General features: G+C 32.8%; 1 protein-coding gene across 1 annotated transcript in view; it reads left to right on the top strand.

Moving 5' to 3' along the window:
* The window catches only part of LOC149559695 (lipid phosphate phosphatase epsilon 1, chloroplastic-like), a 176,197-nt gene that overhangs the window by 10,920 nt on the left and 138,695 nt on the right, over nucleotides 1-26,582 (top strand). The window contains exons 2-3 of the mRNA XM_089827464.1: nucleotides 18,043-18,046; nucleotides 18,603-18,789. Coding sequence (XP_089683590.1) covers nucleotides 18,043-18,046; nucleotides 18,603-18,789 — 191 coding nt within the window. The remainder of the gene's footprint in view (nucleotides 1-18,042; nucleotides 18,047-18,602; nucleotides 18,790-26,582) is intronic.

Raw genomic sequence — 26,582 nt, 5'->3', positions numbered from 1 at the left:
AGAAGACATTATGTTTTTAAAGTTGGAGATGAGGTGATGGTTCATTTGAAGAAGGGAAGATTTCTTGTTGGAACATACAATTTAAGTTGAAGATAAAAAATTTTGGACCTTGTAAAATCTTGAAGAATTTTCATAGTGTAAATGCTTATGAAGTTGAGTTACATCATGACATGGATATATCTCCTATACTCATTATTGTTGGTTTGTATAAGTATCATGAGAAAGATGATAGAGTTTTTATACTTGATCATTATCCTAAGAAGAAAATTGAAAGGTTGAACTAATATTTGATTATAGAGTTGGCAAAAGCACAAAAGTAAAAGACTACTATGAATATTTGGTAAAGTGGAAGAACATACTAGTTGAAGATGCTACATGGATTTCTCAATCTAAGTTGGATTCAGCCTAGGCTATGAGAATTGTGTGATTCAGGTGAATCATTTCTTTGTACCTTGGTTGTTGGATATAGGAGCATTCTGGGTTCATCTATTATCCTCCTCATTTGTGTTCATTCTACCAGTTGTTGCCAAGTTGTAGTTGCTACTAAGTAGAAGCAATTGTTGAGTGCTAATAATTTTGTGATATCTATAGAGTTGAAGATATCCCACATCATGTTAACATTCAGATTAGAATGTTATCCCATCTCACTCTATAGTGTGTGCAAAGTTCCACAACATGTGTTGAGCTATCCAGTGTGTGCCGAGTTATCCCAATTTGATCGAGTTTTCCTTCATGTGCCGAGTGAACCATTTGATGCCAAGTGTTGGCATTTTTGACTAGTTTTCTATGTTTTGGTTCTTAATGGGAGCTAGATTGCAAGATTAATTCTGATAATGACTTATTGACTAGATCTTGTCTTAGGATGTGTGCAAACCATCTTTGGGTTGGCCTTTCTATTTTGTAATGTTCTAGAATCTTCTATAAGTCATTTGGGCAATAATAAATAAGGTAATTAGGCTTAAAGTTGGGGCACATTCTTAGTAGAGATTTGGGAGGATTGAAATTTTTTGTTGCATATGTTTTTGGAAGTTTGAATTTGAAGCTAGATCTTAGATCTTAAATGTATTTTGTATCTGGTCATAACCCAAAACACCTTATAGCTGGGCATGTATGTTGACTATTTGATGAAACAAAACAATTGTTATTATCTCTCTCTTGGTGGTGATCTCTTCATGTATTTTCTTATATTGTGTTGACTCTACAAGGTTATTTTTGACTGATAGGTGTGCCTTTGGCTCTATTTCTTCTTTCTACCCTTGCATCATTAATGAATCTTTGAAAACTTGTTCCAAACTCCACTTCTAACCTATTGGTTTTAGTTATGGAAGCTTAGTATCCTCCTTTATTTCCTAAGAAAGATTGGCATGTGCCAATTCACTATTCTCACCAAAACTTCCATTCAAGCATTCATTGCACCTTGCCAAGCCTTGATTGCTTTCCTAGGGCTTTCTTGAAAAATAAACTATTTGGCATGAAAAGATCCCAAAAACACTATATATCTTATCTATAGGGGCTATTTCTTGATTTTCAAGAGCCATGGTGTTTTGAGAAATGAAGTTCCATCCATGGCCAACACAAAACTGGACAACATGAACACAAAGCTTAAATAATTTTCTAAACATTATAAAATGAATTCTCTAAATAAAAATAACTATGAGAAAATCTAAAACATGATCAAAAAACACTAATCCATCAAAAATAGTAAGCTAATCAATCCAAAATCTTATTCAAACCTTCAAATCACATTTTCTATCTATCAAAATTGTCCTTCTCGCATATGATGTTTGTACAATGGTACCTCCAACCAATGACAATGAGTTGGAAGGTCTTTTTATAGACTCCCCTAACCACCTTACACATTTTCTTGACCCATAACTACCGATGTTTCCTTCTTTTCTAGAACTATGCAAAAAGTTGCTCTGCAATTTTGTAAAAACTGCAACGTTGTCAATGAGCAACATTTTGACAACTTTTACAATTTTGCAAGTAGAGCCTTCAAACTTGACTAGTTTCTTTAAAAACCTTAGGAAATGATCTTAAAACACCTAAGGACCACTATTGAACACATCTAGTCCATTTCTAATCCTTTTTCCATAATTTTCCTTATTGAGCAATTTCTAAGCAATTTTTGCCTATCAATACCTAATTGATAAAATTGGACTCACATTCCAAATCCTACCTATCCAAACCTCCTACACTTACCTTGGGACTTTATTACTAGTCCTTATTTCCTCAATGGTTGGTTTGACCACTTAAAAACCTAAAAATGGATTAGGTCTTCACCTCTACCCCTAGGTGCTTCTGCACCACTTGTAAATGAGGATCTCAAAGGAGAGTTCACCCCTTCCTTAGCAACATAAGAAGATGTGCATGAATCATACAAATTTAGTTACATCACTTGGTCAATTATGTGATAACAAAACCCTTTACTAAATTTTGATCTGATCTCAATCCTTTAGTTCACTTGTTTGCATATTACTGCATGTTTTCACACACACTCTTCATCTCATCTTCATAAAGTATCCATATCATATCACCACCACCAACATCATGATCTAGATTAAGGTCTCCTCTATTTAGAGAATTTCATAAAATGTTTTCTAGAGACTTTCATATTTTGCCTCTTTATGTGAATTATTGATAACATCACATAGAGATCTATCATCCACATCATAAATACATAAAAATATATGTAACAACCTCTAAAAATATTAAATATTCCTTCCATTCCAATTTGAAAATGTTTTACCTGAACATTTGTTCAATTCTTGACTTTTATGTAAACTCTACATTGCTTGACCTTTGTTATTTTCTAATGCTCGACATTATTTTTACTTGGATTGTATTGTGCTTGGCACACACTATGTAACATAACACTTATATCCTTGAAAATTTCTTAGTTGTTGATGAGCTTGGCTCATATAGTAAATACTTGGTGACCATATACTTGATTAACTCCTATAGAGCTTGGTAAATTCTTGCTTATGTACATGACTTAGCCTATATAGAGTAGTTCAATTGAAGTGATGATCATTTAAGTCTACCTTGTAAACTAAGTGTTTGACACTAATCGAAAAAAATTGTTAGAGCTACCAACAATCTCCCCCTTTGACATTGGTAGAAAAAATACTTTTTCATATTTACATCATTAGAACACAATTTGATAAATGATAATGAGCTCTCCCCCTTAGTCTTATGACTTATGCCAATGAATAATGAAAAAAATTTGAATATGATAAAAAATTCATTTCCTCCTTGCTTCTTTTTAACAAATCCTATTCCCCCTTTCAATATCATTTCCCCATGTGTTTGAACACTTTATGTCACTGATGTTGGGGTTAAATAGGTGAAAGTAATCCATATTTCTCAATGAATATCTTATGAACTCGGGTGATCATGGAAAATACATGATCCCATGTGGTTCTTGCTTCTTCCAAATTATGATTTTGCAATTCTAATCTTGTAGCTAAGTCAATTAAACTATCAGCCATTGAGAGATTATACTATTCTTGGATAAGATCCTAGGTTGATTTTATCTCTCTCAACATGACCTCCAAGTGAGATATTATCATTTCTTGAATAGAGATCAATTTGGATCTCATAGTGTTGTCAGCTATCTAAAGCTCGATCAATGTCCCTTGAGGATTTAGTAAATTACTTTAATGATCAATGTTTGATCCTACTGACTCTAATATAATATTGTTGGATCTTTTCATCTCAACTTGAATTTGGTTTATTTGTGCCTAAATATAGTTTGTGAATCTTGGCACATCTAACAAAATGTTGTACAAATATTGTATCTTCTATATTAGTTCTATCAAAACCTATATTTTCTCTTGCAAATGAATTTTCTTCTCAACAATGGTTGTGGAAACTTTTTCCACAACCTTATTCTTGAATCCTCTTGCAGACCAAACCAGCAAGTTGTCATTTGATTCCACATTTCCAACATTGACTTAATCAACTATTTTTACAAGTTTTTTGACGATTGAAACTTCTTCATAAAAAATTTGAACATAAAAAGCATTAACAAAACTATTCTTTAAATCATAGAGTGGTTTATTTTTCTTAAGCTCTCTTCTTAGTTCATCTTATCATTTCTTCTTCACCAAAACTTTTTATAGTAGAATTGTTTTCTCCAAGGTGCTATTTTCCAAATCCAATTGTGGCATCTCAATTATTTCATCTGGACTAACTTTAATATCCAGTGAAGTATCATTTATTGTTATTCTCTTTCTCAGTGAAGGAGTGATGCTACTTGACACTTCTTTGAGAGTTGATGAAACATTTTCACTACTCAGTTATGCTTGTACATTAGTACTCAACACAACAATGGTTGCACTTTGTTTAGCTCTACTTATTTCTTTATTTTACTCAATATGAGGTGTTGAAATAATCTTACTATCTATATTTGTTTCTTTTGCCTCATTTCCCACCTCCATATCTATAAGCCTAGATTGGTTAGCCACCAGAGTGTCAAGGGTGTCGGCATGTGCTGTTGGCATGCCACCTTAAAGACTCGACACACCTAAACTTTCTACACTATTCTAATCATCTTTAATGTTTATAATTTAATTCTCTTCTCCCTTCACCAATAACCCAAAATTGATTTTTTGAAGAAATTCATATTATTTTTGTACAACTTCCATTTTATTCTTTAATATTAAAAACATTCTATATTTAGGAACAAAACTGCTCTTATACTGCTCCAAAAATGTTTCTCATTTCTCCTGGGAAAAATTAGGCATAACTCTGACTAATGTTTATGACCTTATATTTTTATCTTCTTATTTTGTCCATTTTCATCTTCTCTTCAATCTATCATATAAGTGAGGGGATATCTTTTTCTCAATTTCACTAGGGGAAATCTTATGATTAGCAATCATTTCTGCCATAGCCTCCTCAATTTTGTTTCTATCATGATGATATAATGTATCATAGTTTAGAAATCTAAAGCTAAATAATCTCAAAGATATTCTTAGAACTATAACTACCTCCTCAATAGATTTGTATTTCCTCTTAAGTGGTCCTCTGACCAATCTCCTCCTTTTAGGTTTAGGGGCACTAGGCTTTGTTGTCTCTATTACTCAATGCTTTACAATTTGCTCAGCACTAGCAGCTTCCCTAGTTCCTGGCTTACTTGGTGTTGGAGAAGAGAGGGGTGTCACTAATGGATTCTTCTTGCTTCCTTGAGCCTTCTTGTAGCTCGATGGAGTTACAATAACTAGGGCTTTTCCCTTGTTACCTTCTTCTTCTTCCTCTTCCTCATCAAGTACCATTTTTATTTTCTTCATCTTCATCAAAAGCCTTGTGTCAACTATAATGGTTCATTTCCCTTGCTAAGGGTGCCCAATTTTTCTTTTAGGTATTCAATAATAATCTTCCTTTTCTTATCCTTACGAGCTATCTTGATATTATAATTATTCTTACTTTAGCTTCCTCATATTTCCCAAAAGGTTCACTGCTTCTTTCAATAGTGCAACAATGTTTGTGCTCACTACATCACTATCAATCTCATGATCAAAACTTTGTAACCAAGCATTCCTTGGCTTCACTACATGTACAAATATTTTTTCTTGTATCTAAAAGAAAAAAATATGTCATTGTAATACCTCTTGACTAACTCATCAGGTATACTCATCCTCATTTTAATTCTTTTCTTAAATTCATCAATATAAGCATCCATAAAATTCTCAAAATTTTCTCCTAATTAAGTAATGTGTTCATTAATATGTCTAGTAATTGGTTTTTCTTGTTCCCAAATAATATCAACATTAACAAAAAATGTGTTGGAATATTTAGAATAACTGAGAGAGGGAGTGAATTAGATATCCAAGCTCCAAATGTAAAAATAAAACTTTTTATCACTTTAATAGATTCATATAATTGCATGGATTCATTAGGTCATACAATACCTTAAACCTTAGTAGATTATTGTCCTAGGTCAAATAAAATTTGAAGAAATATAAACATGAAACATCACAAATTGAATCACATGTTTGATACAAGGATTTAATGTGGAAATCCAATTTGGGAAAAGCCACCAGTAACATGCTACCAATTTTCACTCTTCTAAATTGAATTCTACTAGAGTCCAACCATATTAAAAGTTAAAACACACACTACTAAATGTGACCTTGATTAAAGGATTTCAATCACCCTATTAGGAGTGAGCCTTGTTACAGGACTTTAGAACATTCCATTACAATGTCACCCTATTAAAGGATTTATTCATGACTTTTAGCTCAGCATTAATCTAAAAGATTTATCCAGACTAATACAATTCTTAGAGAGTAGTAGTAGGATTTGATTTTGAAAAAAAAACAACTTACTTGTAGATTATAGATCTTGATTCATCTCTCCATTCTTCTTGGCATTCAACCTCCTTTGTCTCTAACAAATTATTCAACCTTCAAGCCTTCATGCTTTGTATGCCAACTATAGATCCATTCCTTAAGCCCTCATATGAAGCAATACATCAAGAATTCTTTCTTTTCTCAATTCTCTCCTCTAACTCTTCTCTTAGCTTCAACAACCATTGTTTCTAGATTTTTATCATCCTAAATAGAGAATTTTGATCATTTTTTACTTAACCAAAATCATCTATTTAGGGTTAGGTCCGATTCATTGAATATACCCATCTCTTCATTTTGTTCCTCCAAAAAATTCTTTTAGAATACTCATTAGATTCACCTCAAAATGGTTTATCTTGATTTATGTGCCACTAGCTCATCAAGCTTATCTTCCACACACTTGACACAATTTAAGAAATCAACTTTGTTAGCTCAAATTATTTAAATCTTGAGATTAAAGTTAACCCTTTCCTTTCAAAAACTTTGAATTCATCCTTGAATATTCCTTCATTACATAACTTGTCATATGCTTCTCTAATCTTGTAGTCTCTTACCTATCAAATTTTACACAAGTAATAGTTTCTAATATCATGGATCATAATAAATTTGGGTGGTATTTAGGATAGTGCACCCATTGAATCTCCTTTAATTGCAATTTCTAGAAGAGTATGAATCTTTGGTAGAGGATAAGTTTCAATCTTCACCTATTGAATTCTACTAATCTCTTGGTTCATTCTGATAGTTGATGATGATGCCATGTTCATTGTTAGAGTTTGAAGTCATTTCATGTCTGAGTTCACTTCACATAGTTGAGATCTTTACTTTCTCAAGGTTCTCATCCAAATCTCTCTTGAAATCTTTTACTCAACGCTCCAATTGCCAAATTACTCTATGCTCTCAAAAATCTCTATGCAAGCTACGAGATAATGTCTTCAAAATTTGATATATACCTTCTTTTTTATTGATTTAGGGTCTACATTAATATTCTTTACTTAGGTAGGTGGAAGAAAATTGTCCCATTCATATTGATGCCTTTTAATTAGGTCTTTACTTTACATCTTGATCACTTCCATATCACTTGGTCACTACCATTTCATTCGGTCTCTACCATTTCATTTCTAAAGTACTCAATAAATGTTGTGGTACTAGATCAACATTAAGATTATCGATGTTCGACAACCTCTCATAAATCTATTCTTATGCCTCTTTATATATAAAAATATAAACTTTGGAACATTACATGTAAGAAACTAATGTATGATATATCAATTGAGTATGCAATTCCATACATATCTCTCTTACTTAGTTTGAGATGACATGATCATCTTCTCCATTGGATTGGGTGACCTCAACTTTATTGCTCCAATATTTCCATATTCTTCTTTCTTTGTCCATTTTTTATTCATTTCCTTCCAAATTTTCTCAATGTCCACTTTGCTTTTACCTTTATTTTTTGTCTAATTTTGTAAATGTACTTGAGTCCTTTAATTCATGCTCAGATGTCCAGATGTGTGACATTTGGAACAAGCATTGTTAGGTGCATAATTTTTCCTTTCATTTGTCTAGCAGGGTTTTCTTTGTGATCTACATTTATACTCTCTATGCCCATACATTTGATAGTTATTACAATATCATTCAAATCTAACTGTAGTAGATGCATTGTGCATTCTTGATCTACACTCATGCATTTGATGTCCTTGTTTCTTACAATAAAAATAGTAACCAGTAAAATTAGGTTTAGAATATTGCATAACATAATTGCTTCGATGGATATTTGTAGTGTGACCAAGTTTTTCACAATGATAGCATGTTGGTTTTTCCTTTAACTTTACAATCCTTAGCTCTCCATTCCTAGATGATTCTACTTTCTTAGTGTATGAATGTCTTGTACCATTAGAATAGCTAGATGAATTCATGAGTTCTTCAATGTACTTCATTGCCTCTTTTGGTTTGTTGAATCTCTCCATAGGTTCTTTCTCAATTTTAAGTTCATTCCTCAATATGTCCTTTTGTGATTTGTGATTTTCAATTTCCACATCATTGGGATTTAATTCTTGATTTGTAAACATTAGTTGATTCATTAGGTCCAGTTCAATATCTATGAGCTTCTACACATTTGATATCCTTTCTTCAAGTCTAGTAGTGATTATCCTTTTGTCTTCTTTAGTCATAGTCTTGTCTTCTTCAGCATTTTTCTTTTTTTCACTCACTTCACATAGTCTTAGTAATACGTTCCATGTTATCTTTTTAGTTCTCTTATCACTTTATTCAAGAGTTTATTGTTTTCAAGTAGATCTCTAGATGCTTTTTCATTTGTATTGATTGATTCAAACAATTCTCTAGTCTCAATTTTTTCATAGGAAAATTATTTTATCTGGATAGCAATTTCCTTTCTCCTTTTTAGTTATTCCTTCAAATATTTTCTTTATTTCTCAATTTTCTATAGTATGAGTTGGATGTCAATCACTTGATTATCAATAATCTTGTTCAATTTAAAAACCTCCATCTCCAAGATCTAATCTACAATTAATTAAGCTTCTCTTAGAGAACCAATTCTTGAATAACAATTGTTGATTGATGGAGTTATAAATAGGATAAATAAGATACTCAAAGGGAGGTGAATCGAAATCTTAAGAACTTTTATTTTTCTCAATTATTTCAGACATTAACCAATTAAGTTATGCATGTAAAAATTGTAATGATAAACTTGCTAAAACATATAAACTGGTCTATCATATGTATGCAAATAAACACATAACACAATATCTATTACCCATAAACCCTCCAAGGTGAAGGTAAAACTATGGTGGGGATGATACCCATAAATATTCACTACTGTACTAATAAAGTTAACTTGGTATTGTTACAATGTTTGATCATAATATATGATCTACCCTATGAGGGCCTACCCTGTTAAAAGCTTAAAAGACTGCTAGGTCTTGCCTTGTTAGAGGATTTAACACTTACAACAATGTAAGGACTCTATTAGCAGATTTACAAAGATCTATTAAGAGATTTATGCTAATTCAAGTTAACTAGAACTAATTTGGTACCTGAATCTTGGTACTCTTTGTAAGCTGATATTGAGTCTTCTCGTTGCTAACTAATCCTCTCCTCTAATCTAATAATACTTGTCTTCCCATTCACTTCTCTGATTAGGTCACTTGCTCTATTTAGTGATAACAATAACCATCACTGACTTCTAATATGACCTCAATCCTTCACTTCACTTATTTTTCTATTACTCCTTGTCCACACAAATTCTCTTCATATCATCTTCATAACATATCTATATCATATCACCACCACCATCATCATGATCTAGGTTAAGGTCTGCTCTATTTAGAGAGTTTTGCAAAGATTTTTTTAGAAATTTCCATATTTTTTCAATTTATCCAAATTGTTAATCACATCACATAGAAATTTGTGATCCATATCATTAATGCGTAAAACTCTTTGTAACAACATTTACAAATATTAAACATTCCTTCCATGTTGCATTGAAAATGTTTTACCTCAAATTTGTTCCATTCCTGAGTTCTATGTAAACTCTCTATTGCTCATCTTTTGTTGTTCTCTAATGCTTTGCATTGTTATTGCTCAATCTATATTGTGCTTGACACAAACTATGCAACTCAACACTTGTATTCTTGAACATTTCTCAGTCACTGATGAGCTTACCTCATATAGAAAATACTTGGTGACCATATACATACTCGAATTTTGTAGAGCTCAGTACATACTTACCTATGTACATGACTTAGTTTATATAGATTAGCTTGGTCCCAGTCATGACCATTTGACTTTTTCTTGTAAATGACTAAGTGTTTGACACTAATAGAAAACAACGGTTAGGGATACCAACAACCTATAGGAATATGAAAAAGGATACATGTGGATTTTGAGGTTGCATATCAAGAGTTCCATTCTAGTATACTCACACAAACAGAGTTGGATCAACTGGGTATAAAGTATATGTGGTCTCTTGCAGAGACATGTGTGGTGGCCTGAATAGGATTTGGGCCCCTCTTTAATAGGGTATCATAGTTGATATGGATGCTCTCCATATTCAATGCATGTGCTATTAAATACTCTACTAAATTGAGATTTCATCTTTCTAAATATTGTTCTTCCAAGTTCTATAATTTGCATCCTATTTTTAGGATCATGTATGAGACCCCATATTTTCATCCACTTATAAGTTCATGGTTATTATAGGTCAATTATTTCTTTAGAAGTTAAAATATATGTTTTCTATAGAGGTTTCATTTCATCATCATCTCAATGTGTCATTTTATTAGTAGAGTAATCTCCAAATTTTATCTCTCCCATGTAAGAATCCGATAGAAATTTGTTTAATATAGAATATCCCAATTTAAATGTCATGGATTTCATGAAATATAGATTGATGTAGGGGAAATAAGCCACTTTTTTCCCATGTAGACAATGTTTCCACATTAGCATTGCCTCTCCCCTCCAACTACCACCCAAAAAAATCCAATACTTGCACACAAACATGCCAAAATAAATCACCCTGAATACTAAAAGTTATGTGTTCCTTTTCAAATTTTCCATTTATCCAAAAAGTATTATAACAACTATTGGGGGTCTTAGTGTTGGATATTGATCGAACATTTTAAATGGCACTTTTAGACCACCTCATAGTCTTCAAGCTCTAAAAGGAGCTACATAAATCAAGGAAAGACAAAAGATTAGCTTTAAGCTAATCTTATTATTTAAATTAAATTAAACTAAACAAAATATTAAATTAAATATATTATTTCAATGGTTTCTTTTTATGGTAAAAATTAATGAAGATATAAATTAAATTCATATTATAATTTAAATATTAAATATAATATTTAATTAAAAAATAATATCAATAATTAAATTTATTATTTTTAAATTAAAATATAAAAATTATTGTTAACTTTAGTCTTATTTTTTACTCTGAATATAAAAGCTAATATTTTAATTCTAAAACTTTAAATATAAATCTATTTTTCAAATATTTTTCTTTTATATTTATTTGTTTTTTAAGAAAATGTGGCAAGCCACTAATATACTTTATTAATCTAACTCAATAAGGTCAACTAGGAAAGAATCAGTGAAGAAAACCCAACATCATCCCTAATATATACATTTTTTTATATATTTTCTAAAAATAATTACAAAGGGAGTATCAACTACCACCCATCGGTATACCAAAAGATGAATATCAACCCATCCAAATGTCTATTAGTTTAAGATTTTCAACACAATCCTCGATATAAAAAATGATAAGTCTAGCAAAAACATAAAAAATTCAAAAACATATCCTCAAGATCATTCTTGCATATCATTGTAGGCATGACGAAACTTACTATCAAAATTTGGCAAACCCTCCCAAATAGGATGACTACCACCTTCTAAAGTACCTTGCCCACCATGTGAATCCCCACTATAGTCATTATGAGGCCCCCAGCCAGAGCACACTTGAGAAGTACTGTGTGACCAACCTGAACCAGCATTTGAATCAAACACTAATCTCCAAGCATATTGATCATGAAGCTGTAAATTAGCATCACCCCCACTCAGCCCATAAGGATTTGACAAATTGGAAACCGTTTGAAGTTTAATTAGGGCATAACCTACCTTCCTAAGTCTTTCTCCAAATTGAAAACTAAGTCAATGAGAAGCAACTTGTAATTCATTCTTCATGTGGATGGAACTATGATTTTCAATTCATTTCTTGATAGCTTCAAATAGAACAAAACATTCGTGCTTATGAAAAAGCTATGAATGAGAAAACAAGCCTCCCACTGATGCCATACCATTCCAAAGATCATATTGTGGCATAGCCAATGACATTTTATTATCAACAGGGAAACTACTACGTATTTCCTTTTGAGACAAAGCTTGAAGCATCACAAGGGATTGCATGAGATCCATTGCATTTGAGAGGAATGTGGAAACAAGATGTGAAGGATAGAAGAACAAGGGCACCCTAGAAGTCAATAACACATCACCTATGACATGGTGGATGGCTCTCCTTACTATTGGAGAATGAACAATAAACATAATATTGAGTTTCATCAGATAAGTCCCTAGGCAATACACCTTCCTCTAGACTCAGCAATATCCAATATGAAAGTTCTTTGGCATGATACCATGATGTTGTTTATGGCACAAGTCATGAACATCAGCAATATCCCAACGTCATTGCATATTGAAACACAATTACAAACCATAGTTATGAAAATCTCTAGAAGAATGCAGGTAGGAGATGAAATAAATATAATTCACAATCCTCTATCCATGAAGTCCAAGTTATGAATTGTCATATACCATGTGAAAACACACATATATTATGTCCTATCAAAGAATGTATTTGGTACCTTTGAAACTGCTCCATAATGACATAAAGATTGCCACATGAAGAAAGATGAATTTGCAATATGCAGAATGAATGCTGCAAGTACAAAATATGACATGTAACGAACACTTCGTATACCCTCAATCTTATCAAATTTAATTTCTAACTATTCTAAATATGCAATGTGTTCAAAATGGTTTATGTGTGCATGATCTAGCAATCTTATAATCCTAAATTGGTATTTTGAGGATAGAATGTTTCTCTAATATGGATAAATAGTGAAGTGATGAAACCAACAACCCATCACAACCTAAATCTGAAAGAAAATGCACAACTTGATTTCCTTCCCTATAAGTATCTGAAATAAAAATATCCATACAGTCATCTAAGAGCCTCCAAATTTGAGTAAGAATATATTTTAACTTTTGAGAAAAGATAATCCTATGAATATAGGCATTTATAATGATGGAAGAATCCCTTTCAATATGTAGAAAATTAAAATTACATTGTTTTGGTAAAATGAGACCAACTAAAAAAGCTTGTGCCTCTACCATGTTATTTGTATTAATAGGCAAAGGAGATATTGTAGTTGCCACATCTCAATTTGAATTTTTGATGCACACACCAAAACCAAAAGCGCCAGGATTACCTTTTGATGCACCATGAAAATTCAATTTCCAATATCCCTCATCTGCTGGCCTCCAACATGTTTTCTTATGGGATAATGAAGAAGTGGATGAATTACTATTTTTCCAAAGATCTGGAATGAATAAATGCTTGTAGCTTTGCATAACTTGAGAGTCCCAAGAAGTAACAATAGGATTAAATTTTGTCTTTTTCAAACTTGAATTTGTCACCTCTGAGATAGATCTTTCAGTTCGCCCCAATAAAATTTCTAAGGTATGACTCTCTATTCTAAAAATGTGTTTGCTAAGTTCCCACCAAATAGCCCAAACACTCAACACTAGGATACATTTCCAAAGGTTTGCAAATAATGATTTAGGATAGAGAACTGGCCAAGCTTGAAAAAGATCCCAAAGATTATTTTGGAGAGGAGTACTATAGTGTAGTTTATTCAAAACTAAACCCCAACATTGATAAGAAAATGAGCATGAGACAAAAAGATGATCCATTGATTCTTCACACTAATCACAAAAAACACAGTTGAAAGATGAGTCAATGTGCAATCTATTCAATCGATCACTAGTCAAAATCTTATGTTTTAGTGAAAACCAAGAGATACAACCTGCCTTTGCAAGCACAACATGATTCCAACAAAATGAAAATTCCCTCAATGTAATTTTATGTGAAACATTTTGCTGCAAAATTTTATAACCCTCTTTTAGTAAATAATTGCCATCCTTTGCTAGAGCCCATAAAATCTTGTCTTGAGATCCAGAAAGGAAGACTTCCCTAGAAGTCAAAATATCTTTGAATTGACTAATTTCATGAGATGATAGTGGTAAATTTACTAGTTCCTTCAAAAAAACTTTCCCTAAAAGTTCACAAACATATGCCACATACTGATAAAGTTAAGTACCCCAGTGTAGTTTTGACACTTCAATAATATTTAGAGAAATAAAACTACTGGAAAGTGGAATCTAATCATTCAAAGAATCTCCCCAAAAGTTAATTCTTGTACCATCATTAACTTCACAAGAAATATAATTCACCACAATATTATGAGAAGCTGTCATGAAATCTCGTATAACTAAACCTTTAGGAGCATCCAAAATAGAGAGAATTCTAGAAGGATTATTATTATCAATATACTATTGTTGCATAATTTTGCACCAAGTGGATTGAGGTTTATGGTAAATTTGTGAAACCAATTTCCACCAAATGTTTCATTTATTTTTGTAAGGTCATGCATACCTACCCCTCCTATTGCTGGAATTGGTAACATCTCCTATAATGACATAAGTGGTATCTTGAGAGAATCATCCATATTACCTGTCCATAGGGAGCCCTTAATCATATTTTGTATTTAAACCAGAATTTTGAGGGGAGCTTTAAGAATAGCAAAAATAATAATTTGGAATTGCAGCTTATACTGATTTAATCACGAAGAATCTCCCAGCCAAGGACAACCGTCTAACTTTCCAAGCTACAATTCTGCTATGAATACATTGAATGATAGAAGACCAATATGAAGATTTATTTGAAACCATAAAGAAAGGGATGCCCAAATATATAGAGGGTAAGAAATCTCCTAAAAAACCCAAAATTTGTTTGATTTTATCAGAAATCACTTTGTTAGTATTAAAAAGATAGATTTTTGACTTTTGAGCATTAATGGCTTGACCTGACACTGTTGAATATAGATTGAGAACATGACGAATATGAAGAGTCTCCTAAACATTTGACAATCCAAATAATAGTGTATCATTTGTAAATATAGAATGTGTTATAGGAATATTTGTACTCAAAATAAGAATGCCATGCCATTTGCTGAGCTTATGTTGATGTGAAATGGTCATTCTAAAGCCTTAAACCATAATGATGAAAAGAACTAGGGATAAAGGTCTCCTTGTCTGACCCCTTGAGTAGAAGAGAAGAAGCTTACAAGTTTACCATTTATTAACACTAAAACCCAAGCACCCAAAATACATGCCTTAATCCATTTGCACCAATTTCTTGAAAAACCCATTTTGGAAAGCACTTGCAGCAAAAATTTCCAACAAACCCTATCATAAGATTCCATCACATAAAGTTTTATTATAAAATTTTAGGACTGATTTGAATTTATTGAATGGAGAACCTCATGCGCCACTATAGCCCCTTCCATAGTTTCCCTTCCTAGAACAAATCCACCTTGTTCAGGTGAAATAATGTGAGGGATAAGATGTTGCATTCAAAGATATATAACTTTAGTTATGATCTTGTAGGATAGATTATATAATGAAATTCACCTAAAATCCACAAATGTTTGAGGATTCTTGATCTTTGGAATAATTGATATATTTGTGGTATTAAAATATTTAATCATGGCTTTGCACCTTCTTGATTCTTCAATAGGTGCCAATAAATGTCATCCAATCTTATCCTAGCAACTTTGATAAAACATAGCACTGAAACCATCTAGGCCTGGGGCTTTATCTAGAGGAAAAGAAAAAATTACCTAACAAATTTCTTGAATAGTGAAAGGTGCCATCAACATGTCATTATATCTGAGATGAAATCGTATTTGGAATTGAATCAAGAAGTTCATTTAGTTGTGAGATAGAAGGAGAAGGCATGATGTTAGGTGTAAGGAGATTCTTAAAAAACTTCACCCCTTCATTCTGAATAAGATTTTCATTAGTAAGGAGATCACCTGAAATACTATCTTTGATCTAAAATATTGAATTGTTAACTCTCTTTTCTTTAGCTGATACATGAAAATAAAATTGTATTTATGTCTCCATCTTGAAGCCATAGCTTTGTAGACTTCTGTCTCCAATAAGTTTCCTCTCTTGCACATAACTCATCCCAGTCTCACTAAAGATTCTTCTAAGAAACATATGTTTCTTCATTCATACCATTTTGAATGATATGATTATATACATCTTCTAGCTATTGTTTGATTGCTAATTTTTGAGAAAACACATTTTTAAATACATGCTAATTCCAAATTATAATTTGAGATTTGACATATTTCAACTTCATAGCAAACTGATGCATTTTAAATCCATCCACATGAGGAGCCTCATTCCACCAATGTTGAACATTTAAAAAAAAATTTGGATGATGAAGCCACATTCTTTGAAATTTGAAGGATGAATGAAATTGATTATCACTACTTTTGTGTTTGTAATTGAGAGTTAAAGATATAGGAAAATGGTTAGATCTTGGTGATGAGAGAATATCTGATGAAATATCTGAGCAACTCAATTTCTAGTCAAGTGATAAAAGAAACCTATCAAGATGAGCAACAATATGTACAAATCCATCCCTTTGGTTTGTCCATGCAAAAGAACCATTTCTTAGGTGAATATCCATGAGATTATTATTATCCACAAAACAACTAAAATCTTGTAGAGTTTTGGGAGGGGGAATAATACCCCTTATTTTCTCCTCCTGAGATAATAAAGCATTAATATCACCTCCTATAACTACTTGTTGTAGTTCTTGAATTTGAATAGAATGAGTGATAGTTTCCCACAAACATGCTTTATCCTGAGATGAAGAAGGTCCATAGACATTAATCAAAATAAAAGATATGTCAAATATAGATATATGCAACATTTGCCAATTATTATCTTGCTGGATAAGCCATGCATTAACTGGAAGAGGATTCCAAAGTGTTGCAAGACCCCTAGAAGCTCCTATTCCATGAGCATTGTAGGATTTTCATTTTTTCCATTTTGCTACTATTTTATCAAAATTATCTTGAGATAACTTGGTTTCCTATAGAAAAATAATATCTACTTGCATAGAATCAACCATTTGTTTAATTCTATGCCTTTTGTCAAAGGCATTGATACCCCTAACATTCTATGAGTTGATTTTCATTGTGGAGACGGAAAACACCATGTTCTCCTTGTCAATCTTTTAGAAACAATGAAACTACTATCCAATGTTGTTTGGATACCAGCTACAATTTCAGTCTTAGTCTTAGAACCCTTTGGCCTACCTCTCGTTTTTGTATTGGAAACTACTTTGGATGAAGTTTGCAAAATTGATAAGGGCTTAATCTTGAAATTGTCTTGACCTTCAATAATAGAAGCACTATCTTGCAAAGTTTGTACTTGCTCATGCTGATAATAGGGATCTTGAGAAATGAAATCAGTAGATTTTTATACTTGCTAATAGATAGTAGTTTCTAGCCCCATAGAGTCTTCTAGAAATAATATTTCACTTGCAACACCATTAAAATGAGATACTTGGACAAAATTTCTTTTGTAATTAGGGATTTGACACTGAACCAATTTATTCAAAAATTTTAAAATTCTCTGAGCAATTTATCAATCACAGGAAAGATATATTCCTCATCATGAATACATTCTTCTCTTACAATACCAAAAATGATTGAATTGGCTATTTAAGTTATAGTTTGACCACAAATAAGGCTCAATATTATAGGAGAAGGCTGAATAGATAAGTGTGAAATAGGCCATGTTGATAAGGAGAAACTCCAATTTTGGAGGGTAACCAATTGCAATGAATTTGGAATCAATAATTGGTGAAGTTCAGGTAAAACAGATAACCTTGGAATCACATCAATAGGAGAATCCAAAACAGAAGCCGGAGCATCCAACATAAACATTTTAGTACTATTATAAACCCACTAGAAGAAAACCCTGATCCAAAACATTTGCTGAAAGTTAATCATATTCATATTGCTAAATGCAGACGGGTCTTGAACCTCGACACCACTGTGCAAATAATTCTGTTCACCTAGCTTTTATTGAAGGTCCTTAGGTAGATATTCCGAAATACATTGAACATCCTGATTATAAACTTTCCGAGAATAATTTTTTGGGTCAGAGAAATGGTCTGAACATACTGCTAAAACATTCACATGCCCTGTTTGGCACATATTGTTGAAGTGACCAAAATTATCTTGAAATTTATTGACTACACTTGCATCCTGAATCTTAACTGACTGTGACCAATTTCCCTAGTTAGATATGAGAGATATAGAAGAGGGAAAATATTTGCGCATATCAGCATAGCAGACAAACTCTAACTTGCAACACCTCCAATATTTTTATTATTTTTTAAATAATATTTAATTTCTTTTCTTTCCTTTCCATTTGTTTTATAATTCATTCAATAACCTAGTCCTATCTTCAAAGATATGTAGTTCCATAGTATGGAGGGTAAGATACGTACAAGTTCGTTCCATACTCATTGGAAGATTCGATATTATGAAGGATAAGATACGTACAAGTTGGTTCCATACGATGAAGATTAAAAACCAAAAAGAATCTTTCCTATTTGCCTTCTGTCTCTCACAATCATTCAGTTTTCACCACAAAAGTTAGCAAAAATAATAGTGAAGAAGCTGAAGAGTATAGGACTGTGGTATCCATATCCAGCGCACATCCTCAAGAAATCGCTTTAGCTCCTAGAATTATTCAGCTCCTCAATCGACCAGTTAAGTTTCCTTCTTTCCTCCTTTGCATCTTTTTAATGTTTTCAGAAAAGGTCTAATGGATTTATAAGATCTGTCTTCTACCACTGAGCATTATTGTAATACAATTAGGTTTATAGTTATAATTATGTCTTTACATTCTCTCACGTTGATGATAGATCACATTGTGTGATCTGTTGATGCTAGAAAAAAACACACAATAAAATCAAGAAGCAAAATTTCATATGACAAATGGATTGTACAAATCTGATAATAATAATTTGTTTGATTTATATATGTTTGATGGAGTCAAGTTTATAATTCATTTAGTTGTTGGATTTAGTGATGTCAGAACTAGAATTTAAATAATTGTAGAAATTTAAATCTAGATTATGGTTTCTAGAATATAACTGGACAATTTGATTCACAACTCATAATGAAAAATACATTTCCCTCGTTTGATTCCATATTTCCGGAGCTAGAATTCTAATTGAATAAGCATTACACTTCTTGAAGAATCCATTAATCCTAGTTGAAAACTTCAAACCAAACCTCGCATCTAACTGGTTAGCAAAATTCTCAGAAGAAATGGAGCATGAACTGCCAACTCCTAACCAGAATCAACGGTGAGAAAACCTCCACCATTCTCGTGCTAAAACTGGTAAAGAAACCTCCTCCATACTCACGATTGGACACTCTTTTTCAGAGGTTGTCGGTCAACAGTTCGAGTCTCATCCAAGGAAGTTCCAGTCCGAGTGTCATTGCTTCTATTCTGATGATGATCAATTAATGGCTTGATCTTTGAAGACTCAAGGACGCCATAGCTTCTCATCAACAACGGCAACTGCATTGCACCCATTTCACCCTCATGCTCCGCGAGATCTATTTCACACCAAAAATCACACCTTTTGTTCTTTTACAATTCCTTATACATTACAATCCTCCTCCAGTTTTCAGTTTGGTTAGCTTCAATAGTTGTTCGTCCGTATCTAATTATTTGGCAATTAATAGTTTTGCTAACTAATTAGTTAAAGTAGGGAAAAGTATTTGTTAAATAATTGACTCCTTCTAGAAACAAATAGAAACCAACTTGGTTAGGGTTGTTAGGTTGTTTTAATCTCAATCGTTGATTGAAAATCAATCTTAATTGTTGCTTGAGAATCAATCTCAATCATTCGTTTTCCAATAGTAGCATATAAAGAGATTAGGGAGGCATTTGGAGAATACAAGTTGGAGAAGCATTTCAAGTATTAGCAAATGAATTTGCAATGATAGAAAATAGTCCTACAACATTAGAAGGATTTAGTGATAGGGGATAGCAGTGAAGAATATTAACAGGAGAAATCAGGTAGTTGTTGGAGTTCTATTAGTAAGAGGCAAGGAATTCTATATCTCTTGATTTGCTAAAGTTAATATAATTCCTCATTTGTAGAATTGGTTTTCTCTTAGGGGTTTTTCTAGAAATAATTTGTCCAAAAATATTGTGTCATTGTGTTGCTTATTTTTTTCTGTATTTTATTGGTAAAGTTGCAGCTGTATTATTTTTCAATATTAGTTGTAAATTAATTTTCAATAGTTCAATAATCATTTAAGATAGGAGATTATTAATTAGTGACTGCAATAGGAATTTTCACATGGTATCAGAGCAATTTTTAGGGTAGAAAAGTTGTGCCCTAGAAAATAAATTAAGGGTTTATAAAGCCTAGTTTGATCTCTTTAGATTTATTATTTCTTTAATCGCTTGAGATGGCTTTAGCTAGTTTGAGAGATCAAGACAAATTAAATATTGCTTCAAATGTGGGTGTCTCAAAAGCCAGACTTTCTTTATTGTTGGAAGAGCATGGTATCAAGGATTATGTTACTAGTGTTGTAGTTGTAGCTACAAATGTGAAACAACTTGTAGCATACATGAAGAATGATGCCAAAGAAAGGAGGATAATCCTTGATGGTGTCAAGGACCATATTGTTCCACATATCTCAGAGATAGACATGACGAAGATGTGGGATGCCATTTTGAATCTATACTAGAATGCTACCAAGAATAGGAAGATGACATCATAATTTACCCCACCAAGCTTAGAATTATTCATCATGGAGCACTTAAATTGATTTGTAAGATGGTGATGGGTGTTCCAAAGGTGAGCACATAGTATGATGATTTATGTAAGGGATGTGTGTTGCGAATGTTTGTGAAAGAAAATTTTCCAAGGAGTGACACTAGATCAAAGGGTGTTCTTGATCTACTAAATTCAAGTGTTAGTGGACCAATGCTGAAAAAATATCTCATAGGATATGAGTGCTATGTTACTTTTATTGATCATTTATCCATGAAGACTTGGAAATACCTATTAAAGACCAAGAATGAGTTTTTAAGATGCTTCCAAGAGTTGAAGGCTTTTTCGGAGAACTAGATAGGAAGGAAGATAAAATTATTTAGCTAGACAATAGAAGCAAGTACAAAGGAAACATCTTCCAAGAGTTCTATACCAGGGAAGGAATGAAGAGAGTGTGAATTGTTCCTTACAATCCACAACAAAATAAAGTTGCTAAGAGGAAAAGGCATTCTATATCAAAGGAAAAAAGACCTATGCTACATGACCAAGAGATGCCCCACTACTTATGGGCAGAGGTGTGTAGTACAATAGTTTAGATTCAGAATAGGGTTTTGTTGTATTTTCACAATGCATGCCCCATTTCTCCTAAGAAATGGGGACCGCCTAGTTTATTCATTTTCTTTTCCAGACACCTAGTCTGGGATCTGAGTCTTTTTTAGGGCTCTATATAGTATTGGAGTCTCCCTAGCCCTCTACCTAATAAATCCAATTGTTAGAAACTAGAGATTTTGAGAAAAATAAAATTTTATGAAGTAAAGACCTAGCACACATGCACACCTTCCAAGGTGTGCTAGTAAATTTGGTGGCTAAGTGTAGGAGCACTTTCCTTTGGAAGTGTGCACATGCACACATGTGCAAGTACACAATCCTAGATGGTGTACTCCTCGTCAGGCCTATAAAAGCCTCAGACTTGACCCCTTATCCTCATTCTTCATGCTCTTAAGACTCTTGCAATGCACCTCCACACTAATAGAGGTGCCCTAAAATGATCAACCTACATACACATAGACAAACTTTAACTTAAGCACAAAGATGTGCACCTTGTGCACCTATCCATGGTGCACAAGGTGCGTAGCTTTAAACAACAAAACTATTTTTTTTTTTAAATAATCACCTTATTGTAAGTTCCATATGTGCGCACCTATTTAAGGTGTGCATATGTACACCTTAAATTGTGGTAATGGATAACTTAGGAAAAGATGTTGTGCAAGTCTATACATTTCAAGGTGCACAACTATGCACCATCCTCACCTTTTTTGTTTGAACAAAATATAGTGTGCATATGCTCACCCCATAAGGTGCACATGTGTACACCATATTTTTGTAAGGTGCACATAAGATTATAAGGTGTGCATATTGGTGTGCACTATGTACACCATTTAATTAAGAAGTTCTTTTAAAGTTTGAGGGCACACCTATCACACCTTCAAGGTGTGTCAAAACTTGCATAACAGAGTAAATTTGGGTTTTTTGAGTGTTTTATTAGTTTTTAGGGTTGTAGCTCAGTTTTCTTAACAATTAGGGTTTGTTTAAAATTATTTTTTTCACCTTCTAGACTAATAGGCCTTTCTTTTTGTATAGATATAATGGCTTCTTCCTCCTCCTCCCTCACCACATAGATTTCTTCTAAGCAAGTTATTTTTTGAATTTTAGGGTGTACCACCCAAATAACATTTTTAGGATAAACATTTAGAGATTCGAGATACAAAAATAGGTTCATATTGACTAGAATGCATTCCTAGTTTTGTCCAACAAACAAAATGAGACTTCCCCAATGGTGTTTGCACTTATAAGATGGGGATTAGTAAACATGACTTCACACCTAGTTTTAGTACAATATTCTAAGTTGATCATGGCTTTGGCCAAGAATTGTGTTTTAGAGGAGAGAGTGCTAAAAAGCATAACTAGATAGATCATTCTTGATTTAAGACCCAAGACTATAGAGAAAGTATTCCATATTTAGAGGGCAGATTAGTATATAAGGTTAACATATCATCAAGCATAAAGGTGGTATAGGGATAATGAGAAAGAAGCTACAAAAAGTTATTCAATCATCATATTTGACTAATAGGATACCTATGGGAAGAAAACCTAGAAAAGTAGATATGATAAGAGGCTACATGAAGAATGATATTGGATATTATATTGTTCTCCTGAGTAGGATCATGGGATTACTATTAGTAGGACACTTAAACATATGGATGGTACACTTCACCAAAACCATCAAAATGAAAAAAATTCCAATTGTTTGGGCTATGATGCTTAGTGATAATTTGGATGAATAACTAATGATTGTCAAAATTGATCCAAGATTCTATATGACCTCATACTTGGTATATCTATTTGTAACAAGGACTATTGATTACCTAGGGAGGTTCAAGTGGGGACCATCCAAGATGCTAATACTCGGCCATATGTGGTATATCCCCAACTAGTGAAGAAGAAATTGTAAGATCAAAGAAAAGAGTATTAGATTTTGAATGACACTTTCATTTTTGCAATAATTAGATTCATTGGAGGTGATTATGCAAAAAAGGATGTCAGTAGAGGTAGCAACAAGAATTGCAAAAATTAGCACATATTACATCCAATTTAAGACATTCACTTACCTAAGGGTAGTAGGCACAATTCTAAACCCTAAGGAGCTTCCTAGGTATCCAATTGATAAACTCATTTTTTTGGAGATAGTAAGGAAACTCACATCTATGTATGGAAAAGTTAGGAAACAACATAAGAAGACCTAGGTATAAACCATCGCCACAGGTCCATTTAGGGTTAAGGAAAAATAGGACATAAAGACTTTTGATTCAGAATGGGATCAAAATCCCTTGGAGAATTATAACTCCCCTTTTCCATGTTTTGACAATATTGGTAGAGTCCAATATTTGGTGGGAAAACAATTTGAGTATGAAGAATCTATAGTGGATCACTAGATGAATGCTATAGATAACTATGATATCTAAATTAGGAATTATTGTAGGATGACTCTATAACTGGTAGAAAAGGTCTTGAAGGTTAACATCCCATTGAAATTGGTTCAAAAAGACACAAAAGAGGTCTTGGATCCTTTGTACAATCAAGATAAGATATTCCATCAACTGATCATGAACGTAGAGATTGACATGGACGAGAACACTGATATGAACTATAGGGTGAGATATATTATCCAATTAGCCAAACATTGAATCAAGAATCCCTTCAAGTTAGACCTAGTTCCATAAGTAGTTTTCTTATAGGCCACAATCCACCTAGTAAAGGGGAGAGGGGTGAAAGTTATAGTACCAACATTCACAACGCAATCTCCAATTAGGCTAGAAATGGTATATAAGAATGGTGGGAAACTTAGATACTTTAAGGCACAAGAAGGAAAGAAAAAGAATAAGAGAATTTCTATAGAAGTTGAGAAAACCAACTTCATAGTTCACTAAGAATATGTGCATGCAAAATAACCTATTGCTGGAAGGAAACCAAAGAGGAAAAAACAAAGCTTGGAAATCTGGAGTGAGAGAAAAATGTATTCCAAGATGTAAAAAATAATAATTACAAGAGTTCAACTATAAAGGTGAATGAAACCCTAAAGCCTAAAAAAGCTAGGCTACACATTAATAATTAATAAAAGAATTAATTATTAATGCACCTAAGGGAAAGCTTGAGCACATAAGAGTAACAACCTAACTAATTAAATCGATATGATTTAAGTAGTAACAAAAAAAAATAGTACTCTGACATCCCCCTTAAGCTAAGTGTAGGGGTTAAGCTAACCTAACATAGCTATGAAAGTAGGAAATGGATCTTGACAATAAGCCCTGGTCAGGTACCCAATATAAGGAAATATCTATAAATCAGAGACAAAGGAGAAAACCCAATGGGAAAAAATCCCCACCAAAAAGAGATAGAAAAAAAAAGAAGGAAATGGCTTAAGAGACTCTCTCAAAACCATAAGTACAACCATCCCCCATTCATGAGAGATAGAAGAGACACCAAAGCCCCCCAGAATGATGGAGCCCTTGTAGAAATTATTGATCCAATGGAACTCCAGTATAGAAGAAACAAAGGCACAAAACAAGGGAGCCCTTGAATGAGAGGAGAAACTAGAAACCTAACTAATGGTCAAAGCATAAAACACGAGGATCCTAAAAGGAATCCCTAATGTAAGTAGGGTGACAGGTGTGTTAATACTATCATGAAAGAGGAGATGAATGTCCTTTGTAGAATCCTCAACAAGTGCACCTAGTGACTCGATGAATAAAGCTAGAGGGCTAGGTAGAGCTGAAGAAGAGTCCTACTAGAGATGATTTGAACAAAAGGAAGGAGCAAAATTAGGCAATAGTGAATATTGTCTCTACACAGTTATGCTAAATTTGATGACATCAAATGATGTGACACTATATTCAAGATGTGGAAAGACCTAATAGATATCTATGGAGGAGATCAAAATTTTTTAAGAGAAAAAAGAGAAAGCCTCAGAGGAAAGTTTGATGACATGAAAATTGAGGAAGGTGAAAATGTTACTTAATATGGATCTTGAATGAAAGAAGTGCTAATTGTAATAAGAAGTCTAGGTGGTCAATTAGAAGAAGAGACTATCCACAACAAATACTTAAGAACCCTACTCCCTATCTATGCTATTAGAGTTTCAGCTATTCAAGAGCTAAGGTATGTACAAGGAAACACACTAACCATTTAAGGAATAGTGGAAAGATTCATTTCTTTTGAATTTTCCAACTTCGATAACTATAGACCTAAGAACCTTGAATCTGCATTGAAGACCAAGCTGACATTGAAAGACACTAAGGAGGTGACATCAAAAAGGAAGAGTAGAAAAGGAAAACATGTATCCAGTCATAGCAACAAAAATGAGGAAGATGTGGATTAGTTAGAAGCACTACTAGCTAGGAGATTTCATAGAGGCAAAGGTGAATTCAAAGGTAAGCTCCCTATGATTTGTTTCAATTGCAATGAAGCGGGTCATATTGCTGCATGGTGTACATAGAAGAAGAACTACAAAGAAAAGTACAAGACCAAGAGAGAAGATGATAGCAAAGATTAAAAGGACAAAGGAAAAAGATGATACATTGTTAAAGAAGAATCTGATGAGAATGATGATGAAGTAGTTTATGTGGCCATGAAGGATGAATTAGATGAAGATGAAGCAAAAAAATTGGTAACCTGTGTAAACAAGAATGACAAGTGGATCATAGATAGTGGATGCTCACATCACATGACAAGAGACAAAAGTAAGTTTATTACCTTTACTCAATATGATGAAAATAGTGTTAGATTTGGTAATGATGCTCCATGTCAAATCAAAGGAAAAGGCTCAATTAAACTTATAGAGAAAATTTCATGTGATAATGGATACTATATTGAAGGATTGAACTAAAACTTTTTGAGTGTATCATAGTTAGGCAATGTAGGTTGCAAAGTAGAATTTGGAAACAAAACTACCAAGATCTATGACACTAATGGAAATTTGATAGGAAAAGGTGAACAAAGTAGAAGTAACTTGTTTAATCTAGATATAGAGGATGCAACTTGTCTTTTTATTAGACTTGATGATGTGTGGTTATGGCATAGAAGACTGTGTCATGTTAACTTTGATAGTTTGATTAGTATCAGAAAAAAAAAAAGGTCAGAGGGTCGCCTAAAATATAGAAGCCTTAAAGCACAATGTGCAAACAATGTCAACTAGATAAGATGAC

The sequence above is a fragment of the Cupressus sempervirens genome, chromosome 4 (genome assembly GCF_028749045.1).
Source record: "Cupressus sempervirens isolate cs-2001-9-10 chromosome 4, ASM2874904v1, whole genome shotgun sequence".
Lineage (NCBI taxonomy): Eukaryota > Viridiplantae > Streptophyta > Pinopsida > Cupressales > Cupressaceae > Cupressus > Cupressus sempervirens.
The sequence above is the reverse complement of the archived record's forward strand: the minus strand, read 5'-3'. Positions and strand labels throughout refer to the sequence as shown.